This window comes from Giraffa tippelskirchi, chromosome 7 (assembly GCF_054371585.1).
Source record: "Giraffa tippelskirchi isolate mGirTip1 chromosome 7, T2T-mGirTip1v1.2.pri, whole genome shotgun sequence".
NCBI lineage: Eukaryota > Metazoa > Chordata > Mammalia > Artiodactyla > Giraffidae > Giraffa > Giraffa tippelskirchi.
Window position 1 is genome coordinate 16499865 of NC_137281.1, and position 15731 is coordinate 16515595.

General features: G+C 50.6%; 2 protein-coding genes across 3 annotated transcripts; both read right to left on the reverse strand.

Moving 5' to 3' along the window:
* Window positions 1-6532: 6532 nt before the first annotated feature.
* FFAR3 (free fatty acid receptor 3) lies at window positions 6533-12441 on the reverse strand. 2 transcript variants are annotated; one of them, XM_081513619.1, is made up of 3 exons: window positions 11184-11694; window positions 8366-8690; window positions 6533-8099 (listed from the first exon to the last, which is right to left on the reverse strand). In XM_081513619.1, exons 2-3 carry the CDS (start codon window positions 8475-8477, stop codon window positions 7114-7116), a joined length of 1098 nt encoding a protein of 365 aa, XP_081369745.1. In that variant the 5' UTR covers window positions 8478-8690; window positions 11184-11694; the 3' UTR covers window positions 6533-7113. The 2 variants fall into 2 exon arrangements, with proteins under 2 accessions (XP_081369745.1, XP_081369747.1); XM_081513621.1 differs by lacking the exons at window positions 8366-8690; window positions 11184-11694 and adding an exon at window positions 12157-12441 and having other exon boundaries at window positions 6538-8099.
* FFAR1 (free fatty acid receptor 1) lies at window positions 6538-13254 on the reverse strand. The gene is made up of 2 exons (XM_081513622.1): window positions 12157-13254; window positions 6538-8099 (listed from the first exon to the last, which is right to left on the reverse strand). The coding sequence occupies exon 1, from the start codon at window positions 13252-13254 to the stop codon at window positions 12352-12354; it is 903 nt and encodes a 300-aa protein (XP_081369748.1). The 3' UTR covers window positions 6538-8099; window positions 12157-12351.
* Window positions 13255-15731: the final 2477 nt, after the last annotated feature.

Here is a 15731-nt window from a genome sequence, read left to right on the forward strand (position 1 = left end):
TTTTTCTGGCTGACCTCTTAATTTACAGCAAATAATCTGATTGTTTTCCAAAGGATAAGCAAACAAGGAGTTATTTCAATGGAGATTTCTAGGGTGTTAGGAAGAGAGGGTTGTGCTCTAAGCAAAAAGAACCACTAGAAAACAATTATTAGAAAGTGGGAGGGGACAAGGGAATCAGTGAACTGCAAACCCATGATTGCATATCAATTACAAGTAAATTATGCATCCAGGAACACGTATCCTCATCTTCATATGGGCAGAGTATGTGTGATGGTGACTCCATGGACACAAAGACTGGGTAGCTCTCCTGTTTCCAAGAATATACGCAATGCCAAGTACACTTCTATAGGGCAGCATCCATTATGATCTCCACCCCGCTCATTCTACCCTGTCTAGTTTTCATTGCAACCAAGATTCCATAGTGGAGAACAGTGTGGAGGTTCCTTAAGAAACTAAAAATAGAGCTACCATTTAATCTAGCAATCCCACTCCTGGATATATATCCAGAGAAAAACATGGTTTGAAAGGGTACACGAACCCCAATACTCATTGTAGCACTATTTACAATAGCCAAGATATGGAAGCAACCTAAATGTCCCTTGACAGAGGAATGGATAAAGAAGATGTGGCACATATGTACAATAGAATATTACTCAGCCATGAAAAAGAATGAAATAATGCCTTTTGCAGCAACATGGATAGACCTAGAGATTGTCATATTGAGTGAAGTGAGTCAGATAGAGAAGGAGAAATACTGCATGACATCACTTATATGTGGAATCTAAGAAAAGGGTACAAATGCACATATCTACAAAACAAATAGAGTTACAAATGTAGAAAGCAAACTTATGGTTACTGCAATTAAGAGAAAGGGACAGACTGGGAAATTGGGATTGACATATACACACTACTATAAAATGGGCTTTCCAGGTGGCTCAGTGGTAAAGAATCTTTTTATCAAGCAGGAGACATGGGTTCTATCCCTGGTTGGGAAGATCCCCTGGAGAAGGAAATAGCAACCACTCAGGCATTCTTGCCTGGGAAATCCCATGGACAGTGAAGTCTGGAGGGCTACAGTCCATGGGGTTGTAAAAGAGTCAGACATGACTAAACAATAACAACAAATATACAAAATAGATAACTAATAAGGACCTACTGTATAGCACAATGAACTCTACTTAATACTCTGTAATGACCTACATAGGGAAGGAATCTTTAAAAAGAGTTGATATATGTGTATGTGTAACTGATTCACTTTGTTGTACAGCAGAAACTAACACAACATTGTTAGTATATCAGCTATACTCCAATATATGTATTTTTTAAATCCCATAATAAGCTTGGGAAATTTCATCAATAAAAGGAGGAGAACTTGCAGTTGAGACTGTCAGTTGGATGATACTCAGCCTTAGAAAGTGTCCATCTTCGTCAAAGTTTTGTTCTTTGTCTTATAGTGCTGGGTCCATGGAGCCCCAGTCAGCTCTCAAAAGCCCCTTTCTAAACAAGGGGGATCCCAATATCTTGATGCCAGAGCTACTGACTGGAGCCATAAGAAATCTCCCCTGAGTCCACTCATAATAGGTAGAATAAACACTAAGATTTCATAGCTCCTACAAAGCAAACAGAGTTTAGAAATTCCAGGATCATAAAATAATTTAAAATAAGAGAAGACGTCATTGGATAGGTTCCAATAGGATACAGGATGTTTTGGGGTACAGGCTTATCCGTTAGAGTTAAGATACATTTGGCTACAAGTTAAAGAATATCTTGCCTATAGCAAGTCAACCATAGGGTGTTTGGAGGTGGTGATCCCAGCTCAACAAGCTCAGCAAGGACCCAGGCTCATTTCATCCTTCTTCTCTGCCACCTTAAATGTGTTACATTTGTTCTTCAAGTATGTGGTCTTATGGCCCCAAAATGGCTGCTGTAGCTCCAAGTATCACATCTTCACATAAAAGCTTCCAAATCAGAAAGGGAGAGGGCTGTTCCTCACACATCTATCTCCTTTAATAAGGAGGAAAGTCTCTTCCCAGAGACCTTCAGCAGACTTCTTACCATTTTTTGGCTCAAAATGGGTCACGTGTCCATCCTGAGACCAGTCACCCATAAAGAAGAACAAGATTGTCATGACTAGTTTCAATTGCAATTCACCCCCTGGGGCTGGGGGATCTGAAACATGGGATGATTAATGTAGTTGTCTCACTGTACTCTTCTAGCCTGAATTCAGTGAAATCACTCTTTTCCAAAAATATTTCTAATACCCCATTTCCTGTTTTGTAACATTTCCTCTCCCCTAGTTCCATGCCTCCATGGGGGTCAACTCCATGGCCCTTCCCATTTCTAACAGTGTTTATCAAATTTCATTCCTTCTAGCCCATTATTTTTCTGGTATGTGACCCCAGCATCCTTTTCCCAGAACATGGGCCACCATCTTCATGCCTTGATCTCCCTTCATATGGTTTTTCAGAACTGGCCTTAAAGGGAAGTCAGTAGGCTTCACATTTCTCTTTACAGTTTTAGGGGCCACAACTACCTGTATTGCTTGGGCTTTTTTTTTTTTTCAACCCAAGGTATCATGTCAGAGATAGGAAGGTAAAAATTGAGCACTCTCTCACACTATTTCACTCTATTTGTTCCCCCACCCAAGACTCTGTCTTCCACCTCTGAGTCTTCTCTCCCAGAATCAATGGCCTGACTCTTCTTCCATGTCACTTTCTACTTTTTATTGCTGCTCTGCTTCCTGCTTTTGGATGATTTTTGCAACTAATTTTGCAGACTCCCAGGCTTCTTATTCCTACTCTCCCTCCTCAATCTGTTCTTCACCTCCCACCTCCCTGCTCCCCCAAACATAACCTGGTCTACTTTTTGCCCCATCTCAGGGTTCAGGTGAAGCAGACTTACCTCTCCTGCTTTGCATCACAGCTTCCCCAGCCCCACCGGGCACAGACACACAGTGGGAGGCTACTTGCTAAACTATCCACAGGCTATGGTCGCAGGTGATGTATTCAACTCAGCAAAAGGCCTAGCTTCCTCCCTGCTCTCTGTCTGGTCCTCCGCCCTCCTCTGACTGACACAGGTTCATGGACAGTCTGAGCTACAGTGGTTTCACCACTTGCTGCCTTCAGTCAGGCTGCAGTGAACCATCTTTGCCAGTTTCCTAATGACTTCTTCGGTGGCTTCCCTAGATTTCTGGTCACACTTGGCTATTTAAAGCTCCTAGCCTCCTCCCATTCCCCTCTGAGCTGACACTTGGCCTGTGACCCAGAGAACCTATGACAGAGATGAGTCAAGCCTACTCTTCCTTTCTTCCTTCTGGATTGCACTGCTCCTAGGTTCTTTTTGGGGGTGGGGGGAGGGTGACCTTTCCTTCTAGGAAGGGAAGTTTCCTACTCTCATGGCCATCAGTGACTCCCTTTTGTAAGCCTTTAAAAACTTGTTTTGTTAATTAACAAAATTTTACTGCTAAGAAACCTAAATCTTAAAATCACAGACTGGGAATTCACTGGCAGTCCACTGGTCAGGATTCTGTGCTTTCACTGCTGGGGCTCCAATTCAATCCCTGTCAGGGAACTAAGATCCAGCAAACAGTGTGGCATGGCCACAAAAAAAAAAAAAATTAAAAATAAATAAATAAAATTAAAATCACAGACTATCAGACACATGGCTGTTTGAAATCCCGTCAGTGAGAATGGAACATTCCACTGCTGCCTGGAGGCACTGGGCAGGAGCCTGTGACAGAGTAGCAGCCTGGCTTTTCAGTCTCCAGAGCGTCACATGAATTTTCAGACATAAAATTCCACCTTTATCTTTATTTCGTGTTTTCCAGAGAAATAAGACCCTGGGTCTGCTTCTCGGCACAGCCCTGAAATTGATCTCTTTCCACCCAGGCCTGCTGTGCTTTGAGCCTATCAAATACGATGTCATCAAAACATCACCTAAAGGTCACCCTCATCCCCAACCTCTAAGAACCCAGTCTCTTCATTTTCGAGATGCCCCACGCTTCCTCTGGAGTGTGTGTAGTCTCCTTTGCTCCAGCAAGATAAAGAAGCTAACTTTGTTGGGCTGATGCATGAGATAGGCTTTCTCACTCTGTGAGTGATGAGACCTGTACTCCAGCTCATGCATTCTCCACAGGGGCAACAATTGTTCCCAAAGACATGAAAATGTAGTTCTTGGGGAACCAAAAAGTCTTTCAGTGGTTTACCGTCTTCCAAAGGGCTACACACATAGACAGATACAGAGTATATCTGTTGTATTAAAATGCCAGGGGAGGGGGGACTTCCCTGGCAGTCCAGTGGTATAGAATCCACCTTGCAATGTAGGGGACGTGGGTTCCACCCAGATCAAGAAGCTAAGATCCCACATGCTGCAAGGCAACTAAGCCCACACACCACAACTGCTGAGGCCTCACGACCCATGGAAGATTCCACGTGCCACATCTGAGACCCGAGTCAGCCAAATAAATTGTAAAAATTCTAAAAAATAATCACAAGAATTCATGGGCAGGGAAGGGAAGGTACTGAGTAGGAGGAAAATATCCAGAAAAGGTTCCTTGAAGGAACAGCGGTACAAAAGTTTGAGAAACAGTGCTTTAGCTGATATTGACTAGCTTTGGGTGTTTGCTGTGAGTCGGGTGCCCAGTTGCTCTCTTTTGCAACTGGAATTGAGTTCTCTGACCTCGGTCTTGGGAGACCCTACCTGGTTTGCCCTCTTGTGGCACCCTGAGAACTGCCCCCTCCCCGCCCCCGTGCCTGCCACGTCCTCACCCACCCGAGCCTCACACCTGCCGGCTCTGCCGAGTGGAGAGAGTGCGTGATACGCCGTCACGCACAAGCATGCGCTCACGCCATCTCTCCACCCGTCTCTCTCGCCTGCTTTGAAGGGCACAGGGCAGCAGCCCAAAACCCACCCTCTACTGCCTGAGCACCCCTCTCCCTCGACTTCCGAGAGACGTGGAAACACTACCACTCTGCTGTCACCACCACCCAACCTCTGGTGACTTTTCATCCTCTCCCCTACTCAGTCTTCAGCTTATACAGACTGGGGTCAGGGTGGTGCTGGGTGATGCTCTGCCAGCTAAGCTGCCTCTTCTTCCTCAGTGTAAACCCCGAGGAAGGAGTCAGACTCCTGTTCTCCACAGTTCTCTCTGGAATGCTGGGTTTCCAACTCCTCTTTGTCCTCAGACTTGGGTCCTTGCTACCACCCCCGGAGTTGCAGGATTCCACGCCACCATTGTGCCCTTTCCGAAGCATGTACACCCATGTTTCCATCAAGGCCTGAGTGCCTTGGAACAGACAGATGAACCGTGGGACAGAAGGACAGCTCATGCCTTCATCTCTGCACAGAGATGATGTCTCTCTCCATTCACCTGAGACTCAACCCCCACAAACAGCCAGTCCTCATTCCCCAGTGACATTAACCCCTGGAAGAAAGCAGATGCTAAAGACATTAGTAAAGGGCTTCTCAGGTGGCTCAGTGGTAAAGAACCCACCTGCCAATGCGGGAGGCGCAGGTTCGATCCCTGGGTCCGGAAGATCCCCTAGAGAAGGAAATGGCCACCCACCCCAGGATTCTTTCTGGGAAATCCCATGGACAGAGGAGCCTGGCAGGCTACAGTCCATGGGGTCTCAAAAGAGTGGGACATGACTTAGCAACTAAACAGCAACAACAGAGACATTAGTACTGAAATCCCTAAAGTTCTGAGCCCACCCATCTACACACAATAAGGGCACAATAAATGTTTTTGAGCTAAATCTGACTGAGTGTTAACAGTGCCAGCATTTCTCTGGATGCTTTGTGGGGCAGGGGGAAGGCCCCAAACAGCTCTTTCTCAGGTATCACCCACCCCTCTGTGGGAAACAAAAAATTACTACATGATCACAGTTTGATAGAAATAGCTCTTAAGAGCACACATTTGTCTTTGGGGTAACCCGAAGTCAACATGCTGACTAATTCTCTTATTTTTCTCAAGGAGGTTTCTTTACTGGGAAGAGGATGTATGCTCACAGATAGTCCATCTGCTTTGCATCCAGTTCTGTTTCTCCTCATGATCTGTTTACATTTGTCCCAGTCAGTCTGCCTTGGCTGACTCTGAAAGTCTGACTGGGCCTGCTTACCGATGACATACAGCTAGTGGCAGAGTAGCTCAGGGACCTGGGTTTCGGAGTCGGCTAATTTCAGCTTCCAGTCCTGCTTCAACTGCTTGCGGGTTATGGGGTCTCAGATAGAAGACTTCACCTCTCTGGGCCCAGTCTCTCACCTGTAAAATTGGAAGAGTAATAGTACCTGCCTCACAGCAACTGAGACGATTGAAGAAGACAGTGTCAGGCCAAGCTCTTAAGATAGGTTAGTTATTGTTCTTATTCTTCCAACTCCAGTCCTCTCTCAGTATCTAAGCATCTTCTTGTTCATCCCTTTTCTTTCAGAGTCTAGGTGTTTTATCCTTTCATCCATCAATTCCACCTAAGATACACTCACATGTATCAATCACATGGACCATTAAGAAAAAAAAAAACAAATTAAGGAAAAAAAATTCTCTTTTGCTTGCCACCAAATTTATTTAGTTAATGTTTCTTCTGCTATTTTTCATAAATGTCCCTGAAGATCTGAAATTATTGAACAGTGGAAACTTTCTGGAAAATCCACATGTGACAGCAGGGTGCTCCCTCCCACCTGGAGTCCTGTGTCCCTACCCCCACCAGCTGCGTCAGTAGTTCTGAAGGACATATTCTTTCCATCTTCTGTCCCAAGTCACTGGGCAGCTCCCTAGGCCCCTGAACACTGCTCTCAGCTCCTCTTCTACCTTCAGCAAAGTTCAGGAGCTGGCCTGCTGCCATGGGGAACTCCTTTTTTCTCCATAGCTCTTCCTCACCTTGACCACTTCCTGGGCACGTCAGGGGATGGGAAGGGAGGGCAGTGTGGTGAGATCAAGAGCTGGGCTTTTGTGGGCACATCCTGAGGAAGGCGGGCTGCCTGCTCTGCCCCAGATGGTGCCAGTCCCCAGTCTGTCTCTCCAGGGTCCTGCCTGACTTGAGCTTGGAACTGCCCTGGGGATGATCCCCCTTGCAGCCCAGTCCACCGGCCACTGGCTCCAGAGCGACCACCTAGAGTACACTAGCTGGCCTCTATGTTGAACAGCTCCTGCGGTGGCCCCTCTCCCTCGCTCTTCTTCGAGGTCACACCTTTCTCTTGCCGCCAAGGGCCCCAGGACCCAGTCAGCCTCCCCAGCAACCCCCGGAAGTCAGCTTGGAATCCAGATGATGAGAAATAGTAGACGAGGGGGTCGACACAGGAATTCAGGGTGCTGAGGAGCAGCACGTAACTTCTCCACGTGGGGCTTTCACCCTGGATGTAGCCCACGATGTGGGACACATTGTAGGGCCCGAAGAGGACGAGGAAGTTGAGCAACGTGGCGGCTGCCAGCCCCGCCACTCTCTTCCGACGGCGATGGCTGGCTCCCCTCCCGAGTATGCAGACCAGGCGGCCATAGCAGTAGCTGCTGATGAACAAGGGCACCCCAAAGAGGACCACCGCCATCTCCAGCCGGATGGGCAGGAGAAGGGCCAGCTGATCGTCCCGGAACTCCAGGTAGCAGGTCCCGTTGATACCCTGGCTGGGGGAGGAGTCCCCCGAGAATTCGATGACGTAGACCACACTGCAGTGAGCAGCGGCCAGGAGCCAGCAGGCCCCGCTGACCAGGCCAGCCTGCCCCGGCCTCGGCCGAGTCTTGTACCAAAGCGGGTAGGCCACGCTCAGGAAGCGCTCTGTGCTCACGGCTGCCAGGAAGAGGGACGTGAGATAGATGGTGGTGAAGAAGAGGAACTTGGAGAAGGGGCAGAAGACGAAGGGCAGGGACCAGTGCATGGCACTGGCCGCCTCCACCATGCGGAATGGCAGGAAGAGCAACAGGAGCAGGTCCGAGAGGGTGAGGTTTAGCAAGAGCACGTCCACGGCCACTGGGCGGCGTCGCAGCTTGCCCACGAAGATCACCAGGGCCATCAGGTTGAGGGGGAGCCCCACGAGGAAGGTGAAGAGGTACACGGAGAAGAAGAGCCAGTGATTGCCGAGGAAGAAGGAGCGGTCTGGGCTGGTCATGGCCACTAGCGAGAGAGAGAGAGACAGAGAGGCAGAGATGGCAGCCCAGGTAGGGGTCTCGCACCATCAGCTTCCCAGCCATCAGCCGGGAGCACCCCCACCCCCATTCCCTCACGCTTTCCGCAGCAAGGGCAGCCTGCCTCTCTTCCTGGTCACACCCGGTCTCCTGCCCCTTTCCTGTCCCTCTCTTCCTGGTCGCCTCCTGTCTCCTGTTCCCTCTCCCTGAGCGCCAAGATGCCCTCCACAGAGCCCCTAAGGACCCCATGCTCACCTGCTGCTTTGAGAACCCGAGGGCTCTGCTGCTCAACACCTTGCCGGCTCCTCCAGATCAAGTCCGGTGAGCTATTATCTGGCAGAACTGATAAAAACCTGGCAGTGCCCATGACGTCACTCGCTGGAGAGCAACAGCACAAAAGATGCCTTTAGCTCCGTTAGCAGCGCTGCGGGGCCAGTATGCAAAATGAGGAGCAAATTCCACAACTGCCTGCATGCCTTGCTCCTGGGCGGCCTCACAGGGGATGTGCAGACTTTGTCTTCTCTCTGATCCTCCACTTGAATTTTATCTGCTCTTCTAGAATGGCACTCCTCCAGTTTGCCTTGTAAGGGCAGGAAGTGTGACACAGTCATGCAGAGCCTGGGCTCTGGATCCAGGCTGGGGTTCAATGCTAGCCCTGTCACTTGCTAGCTTCGTGATTTGCAGCTAGTGACTTAAGCCCTCTGGGCCTCTGCTTTCTCATCCATAGAGCAGGATCATCAGAATACCAATCTCATAGGCTTATTGTGTAAAGTGTTAGTTAATAACCTGTCAAAGGCTAAGTTAAGTGTGGTGAGCACTGAACAGATGTCAGCTGCCCTCATCCCTCTTCCTGCGGTGGGCTTGTCCCTGGGCTGATAGTAATATTAATGTTGGTGGCGACTACCTTTTAGGGGCCACATGATCCATAGCAGGGGCTTCCCTGGTGGCTTAGTGGTAAAGAATCCACCTGCCAAGCAGGAAATGCGGGTTCAATCCCTGAGTGGAGAAGATCCCCTGGAAAAGGGAATGGCAGCCCACTCCAGTATTCTTGCCTGGAGAATCCCCATGGACAGAGGAGCCTGGTGGGCCACAGTTCATGGGGTCGCCAAGAGTCAGACACAGCTGAGTGACTGACACTACCTATTGACTTAAGAGAAATGAAAACATATCCACACAGAGACTTGCTCATAAATGTTATAAGAATATTAGTCATAATAACCAAAAAGTGGAAATATTACCTGGTGTCCATCAGCTAGTGAATGGATAAACCATGTGGCATAGCCAGACAGTGGAATACTATTTGGCAACAAAAAGGAATGAAATACCCATGCATACTGTAACACGGATGCACCTAAAAACATTGTGCTAGGTGAGACAAGCCAGACATAGAAGACCATGTATGTTTCCATTTTTATGAAATGTCCAGAGTAGGCAAATCTGTAGAGACATAAAGTAGATGACTGGTTGCCTGGGGACTGAGAGTGGAAGTGGCTTAGCTGTAAGTGAGCATAAGAGTTATTACATTTTTATCAAAAAATGTCCTAGATTGCTTGATAGTGATAGTTGCACCCCTTGGTAAATGTACTAAAAATCACAGAATGGTACGCTTAAAATGGGTGCATTTTATGATATGTAAATTTTATCTCAAATAAGCTGTTAGAAGTCGGGCTGAGAACCAAACAAAGTTTTTGCTGTTGTGGGGCTTATATTTGGTGGGAAGGGGTGTCCTTGAGAGGGACTGAGCAGGGGGACAATAATAAAGACACAAATGATACAGAGTAATAATAAAGACACAGATAATACAGAGGCCAAGAGCCCCTGGAGGAGACAGTGCAAGCACAGGGAATAGGGGTGCACAGTGGACCTGCTGGGGCCACTGTTAGCAGGTTCACAGCACAAGGGGCGAGGGTGACCACAGGATGCTGGGGGCTGGCTCTGCAGAGCCGCAGAGAGGAGCTGAAATCACCGCTAAGTGGTAGAGATACAAGTAACCGGAAGAGGTGGCCCAGCAGAAACAGGTGCTCTGGTGCAGTGGAAGGGAGCGTAGTTGTCACTTTATGGGAGGTGTCACCTATGCTGGAGTTCAGGCTTTGACCAAGATTCCCTGGTGTCCCCACTGCACAGAGAGGAAACTTGTTTCTGGCTTCAGTGGAGCCTCTGGCCAGTGACTTCACTTCTCTGGCCTGTTTCCATATTTGTTTGTTATTGCTGTTGTTTAGTCTCTAAGTCGTGTCGAACTCTTTGCAACCTCATGGACTATAGCCCACCAGGCTGCTCTGTCCATGGGATTGTCCAGGCAAGAATACTGGAGTGGGTTGCCATTGCCTACTCCATGGGATTTTCCCGACCCAGGGATTGTACCTGCGTCTCCTGCATTGGCATGCAGATTCTTTACTACTGAGCCACCAGGGAAGCCCTCCAGCTTTATAAACAGAGATAATAAAACATTCTTTGGAGGGCTGTTACAAGCATTCACTCACTCAGCAAATATTTACTGCAAGCCTACTATGTGCTTGTCTCTCTTCTAATTGCTGGGGTTATATCAGCAAATGAAACAAGAATTCTTGCCCTTGTAGACATTTGTTTTTCTTGGCCACACCATGCAACATACAGATCTCACTTCCCAGGCCAGGGAATCCAACGCACTCCCCTTGTAGTGGAAGCACAGAGTCTTAACCTCTGGACCATCAGGGAAGTTCCCCCTTGTAGACATTTAAGCATGAAAAGATAACTTGTGTAAACCACAAGTGCACATCAGGCATGTAGCTACCAGTTCTTTTGCTTCTATGTGTTCACATCTTTGTCATCATAAGAGGAATAAGTCTGCTTCCTACACCTCATCTCAGAGCAGACGCTCACTCTGTCCACTCTCTCTTGGGTTCAGGGTGTTACCATTCACCTTCACAAAAGGGGCCACAAGGAGAGGCGTTAACCCCGATACCCCTAAGTTTTCCAGATGTCCCCTGACCTTTTGGGGTCCTCCTCAAAGCATCACATCTTATGTCCACCGCTCCATTGCTGTAAGGCCTCGGGCAAATTTCTGAACCCCGAGAAATGGAGATGATGATCATACCTGGTTCCAGGACCGTAGCAAACTCATGCAGCTGCTGCTGCTAAGTCACTTCAGTCATGTCCAACTCTGTGCGACCCCATAGACAGCAGCCCACCAGGCTCCCCCGTCCCTGGGATTCTCCAGGCAAGAACACTGGAGTGGGTTGCCATTTCCTTCTCCAATGCAGGAAGGTGAAAAGTGACAGTGAGTCACTCAGTCGTGTCCGACTCTTAGCGACCCCATGGACTGCAGCCTACCAGGCTCCTCCTTCCATGGGATTTTCCAGGCGAGAATAATGGAGTGGGGTGCCACTCCAGTGGCAAATTAGGAAAAGGCACCCCCTGCAGAGCGCAGCCCTGCACCAGGGAGCATGCACTGCCTGACAAAGTGGGTAGCGTCTTTGTTCAAATTAGAGTAAGTCACTCCTTCTCCTGGGTGGAAGCAGCCCCACACCAGGCACGTGGCTTGGTGAGCAAAGAGCAGTCTAGAACTCAGTCAGCGTTTGCCCTTTTGCCTGACTCCCTTATGCAGTGAGCAGCCTGCTCATCTGTACAGTAGCTGCACGGCTAAATCAAAGGATTGTGGGAGGATGAAATGAGACAACACTTGCAAAACTCTTGACATGGTGACTGTCGTGTATATTTGTTTGCGGCTATTTCTGGTGTTGCTATTCCCTTCCCCCTGCCCAAGCATCTGTTGCCTACCAGCTTCCAGTTCACAGTTCTAATGCTGCCCCCTTGTGATTCCTATAGGCTATCACAGTGTCATGGTCTTGCCTCCTGCCTCTTACTGAGAAATTTAAATGTGCATTCCTAGGAAATGATTTTGGAGTAACATCTCCCCAAGCGTACCATCAGAGTGGCAGTGCCTCTGGCTTAGAAGCAAATTTCCTTCCTCCTCCCCTACATGGCACGCTGGCAGTCGGGGCTGTCAGGATTCAAGGAGATGAGAGACAGGGGGAGGTGGGAAGTCCTGTATGCCGGGGACAGCTTACCTTCCTCCTGCCATCCGGCTCCAGGCCTCCATCCTTCTCTCTGACTGCAATGCTGTCTTCTTCTAGGCTCAGTTCTTCCCACAAGTGGCTCCAGGCGAGGCTGCCCCGCCGTTCCTTGAGAGTGGCCCTCGCCAGGAGCCCGGAGAAGCAGCCAGGCTCTCCTGCTCCCTGCCCCTTTCCCCCAGGCAGTGGCTACTACTTCTGGGATGCCCCTATTTTTGTTTTTGCCACACAGACTGTCCCCCGGCCAGGGCGCCCTCCCAAGTAGCCGGTCACCAAAGGGTTGAGCACTACGCTCCAAGCACCTGTGATGAGCCCCAGCTGCCGCCACTGGCCTCCGATGTCGGGGTGCAGGAAGCCAGCCACGTTGGAGGCGTTGTAGGGTCCTAAGCAGAGCAGCAGCGTGAGCAGGGCCCCGCCGGCCACCCAGGCTGCCTTTAGCTTCCGTCTGTGGCTCAGGCCTGAGCGGGCCAGTGCCCGGAGGCAGCCCACGTAGCAGAAGGCCGTGATGACCAGAGGCAGAAAGAAGAGCAGAAGCGAGAGGCTGAAGCGGGCAGGGCCCGCTGATGCTGGGTCCCAGGCCTCCAGACAGACCGGAGAGCCGTTGACTGGCGTGCTGATGCCCAGGGAGCTGGTGGAATTGTCCAGCCAGCCCCCTGGGGCCTCGAGCCCAAAGACCAGCCCCAGGTGACAGAGAACGAGAGCCCATATGGCCACACACACACCCCAGGAGTAGAGCGGCCTCCGGGCAGCTTGGTAGCCCAAGGGGAAGGCGGCTCCGAGGTAGCGGCCGACACTCAGGGCGGCCAGGAAGCCCCCGCCTGCATAGAGCGGAGCAAAGTGGATCAGAGCGAAGGCAGGACAGAGGGGGGCTGGCAGGGGCCAGGCGCCCCCAGCCAGGGCCTCCACCGCCTTCAGGGGCAGAGAGGTTGCCAGCAGGAGATCAGAGCAGCCCAGGTGGAGGGCATAGACCAGGCTGGGGGTGAGACGCAGCCGGGCGTGGGACACGGCACCCGCAACGGCCAGGGAGTTGAGTGGAAAGCCCAGCACAAAGGCGGCCACATAGAGGGCGAAGGAGAGCTGTGGGGGCAGGTCCATGGGGCCCCTCGTGTGCTCCCCTCACTCCCTGATCTCAGACCTCCTGGGACCGGGGAACAGGGGCTCCTGGAGTCACAGACTGGTCTCAGCACCGCTCAGGGCGCGAGAAACTGTCTAGTGAGATGGGTGGCGAGATGGACGCCCACAGAGGGAGGTGGTAGCTCTTTAGCAGTCAAGCCTGGATTCGAGCAGGTACCACTCGCTGTCAGCCCTCTTTTCTCTCCACCATGTGCCCCCTTAAAATGGAGCACGCGATCACTGGTAACAGGAGGAGATGGAACCCAGGTGGGCAGGTCCCAGGAGAGACAAGACCTCCTGATTCCTGAGCCTCTGGGAAAACAAGAAGGGAGAGAGTTCAGAACCAGAGTTAAGCCTGAGAGGAAGTTTTTCTCAAGAGAGGAATCTAGAGTCCTGTGTTCATGCCCCTTCCCCAAGTCCCTGGGAAGAGAGGGTGCTGCTCCCCAATAGCAGGCAGTGTGGGGCAGGTGGCAACTCCCAGCTGAGGGGATGAGAAGTCGGGGCATCGGGAAGGTGAAGATTGTGGCCATGGGCAGGAGAAGAGGGTCGTCTGAGGAGAGTCCAGGGGTAAGCCAAGTCCCCTCGGTGTAGAGGAATGACTCAAGCCAACTTCAGGGGTTCCCCCTGAGCAGAGGCATCTGGGGATCTGGGCAATCATTCTTGCAGGGATCTGGGGGATCATTCTTGCGGGAAGAGAAGCCATAGAAAGAGGGACTCACCTCCTGGTGCTGCCAGATGTCTGAGGCTCAGGAGTCCCCCGAGGGAGGGTGGCCGGGATGGGCAGTGAGCCGGAAGGGAGGGAAGGGCGGGGTGTCAGGGCCATTAGCCTGAAGCACTCACAGCCTGGATGAGCAGCTAATGGACCATCTCCAAAGGAGATGAGGGTCCAAGGTGATGTGAACACAGGAAGGGGAGAGGTTAGAGGAGTGGGCTTTCGTTGGCTGGAGGGGGGAGTGCCTGGCCAGCACCTTTAAAGAGCAGGGTGGGTGGGGTACAACCAGAACACAGTTTTATTCTGCCCTCCGCACAACAGTCCATTCAAACCTGCCCTGGGGGCTATGTCTTCTCTACTCTTGGACAAGCTCGTGGGCAGGGCCAGGCTCACTCTCAGAGACTAAAAAAGCCCCTCTGGTCACCATAGCATCTCCACTTGGCGTGTAGTAGGTGGGATAATGTGGGATAATGAGATCATCATGCCTAGGTGGAGCTTCCGCTCTCCCCATACCTGATAACAGGCCTTGGGCTCCTCCATCCTCCTTATCCACTCCCCTCTTGTCTGATGACTGTGGTTGCTTTTTTTCATATTTATATTTATTTATTTTTATTTATTTGGCTGTGCTGGATTTTAATTGCAGCATGTGGGATCTAGTTCCCTGACCAGGGGTTGAACCTGGGCCCCCTGCATTGGGAGCATGGAGTCTTAGCCGCTGGACCACAAGGGAAGTCCCCAACAGTGGTTACTGACCCTCCCCATGTCTGCAGGAGTAAGAGGAGGAGAGACCAGGAACCAGCAAAGGTGAGATGGATGGCACTGAAGTACCCGTGCAGTGGTCCACCCTGCCCCTCTCTGAGCTGCACTGATGGCAGAGGGGACCCCACCTGGGGGCACTTGTAGGGACCCTGGGTGGCGCGTGCCTCCATCTGGCTGCATATCTTTTGTCTCAGCCTCTGGAAACTCGGTTGTTCACCTCCCTGTTGGTATCATCCTCCCTACGTGCCTGCTTAGTCATTTCAGTCATATCCGACTCTTTGTGATCCCATTGACTATAGCCTGCCAGGCTCCTCTGTCCATGGGATTCTCCAGGCAAGAATACTGGAATGGGCTGCCATTCCCTTCTCCAGGGGATCTTCCCGACCTGGGGATCAAACTTGCATCTCCCTGCATCTCCTGCATTGCAGACGGGCTCTTTTACCTACTGAGCCACCTGGGAAGCCCCATCCCCCCTAAGTGAGATTTAAACAGCCCCAGGCTGTCTCTGTGATCTTGTCTCTCTGTCTCTGACTGAGCAGGTGTCTGTCTATCCGTCTGTCTCTCTCCTGCGTGAGACTGACAATATGGCCTCTCTGGACTTCAGCTTTCTTGGGTGTATGTGTCAGTCACCAGGCCACTATGTCCTCCCTGAATTCCAAGTCATGCAAAATAAGCTTCTCCTAGTAGCTCCCTGAAAGTGCTTCCCATCAGGCTTCAAGTGCCGGCAGCGTGAGAGTCTCAGCGGATCCACAACTCTCTCCAAAGAAATGGTTATATTTCTGTTTGAATCTCAGCTTCTCCATCACCTCCCTTCCAAGTCCTGCATATGTCGTCCAGCACCTCCCCTGGGATGTAGAAGAACTCACCACCTGCTGTTTAGGGTTTTGTCTTTTGAAAACACTCAGAAACTGACAGGGCTGGGGAAAAAAATCAACAGAAGTGCCATTTTACCTGTTGTGATGAGTGTTTGAGAGATGAACAAAGCTGG

Bases quoted from the DNA above. Each gene is read 5' to 3' on its own strand.
- FFAR3 (XM_081513619.1), bottom strand. From the start codon at position 8,477: ATGGGCACTGCCAGGTTTTTATCAGTTCTGCCAGATAATAGCTCACCG. The intron at 8,100-8,365 runs GTGAGCATGGGG...CTCTCTCGCTAG, and splicing joins TCGGGTTCTCAAAGCAGCAG to TGGCCATGACCAGCCCAGAC.
- FFAR1 (XM_081513622.1), bottom strand. From the start codon at position 13,254: ATGGACCTGCCCCCACAGCTCTCCTTCGCCCTCTATGTGGCCGCCTTT.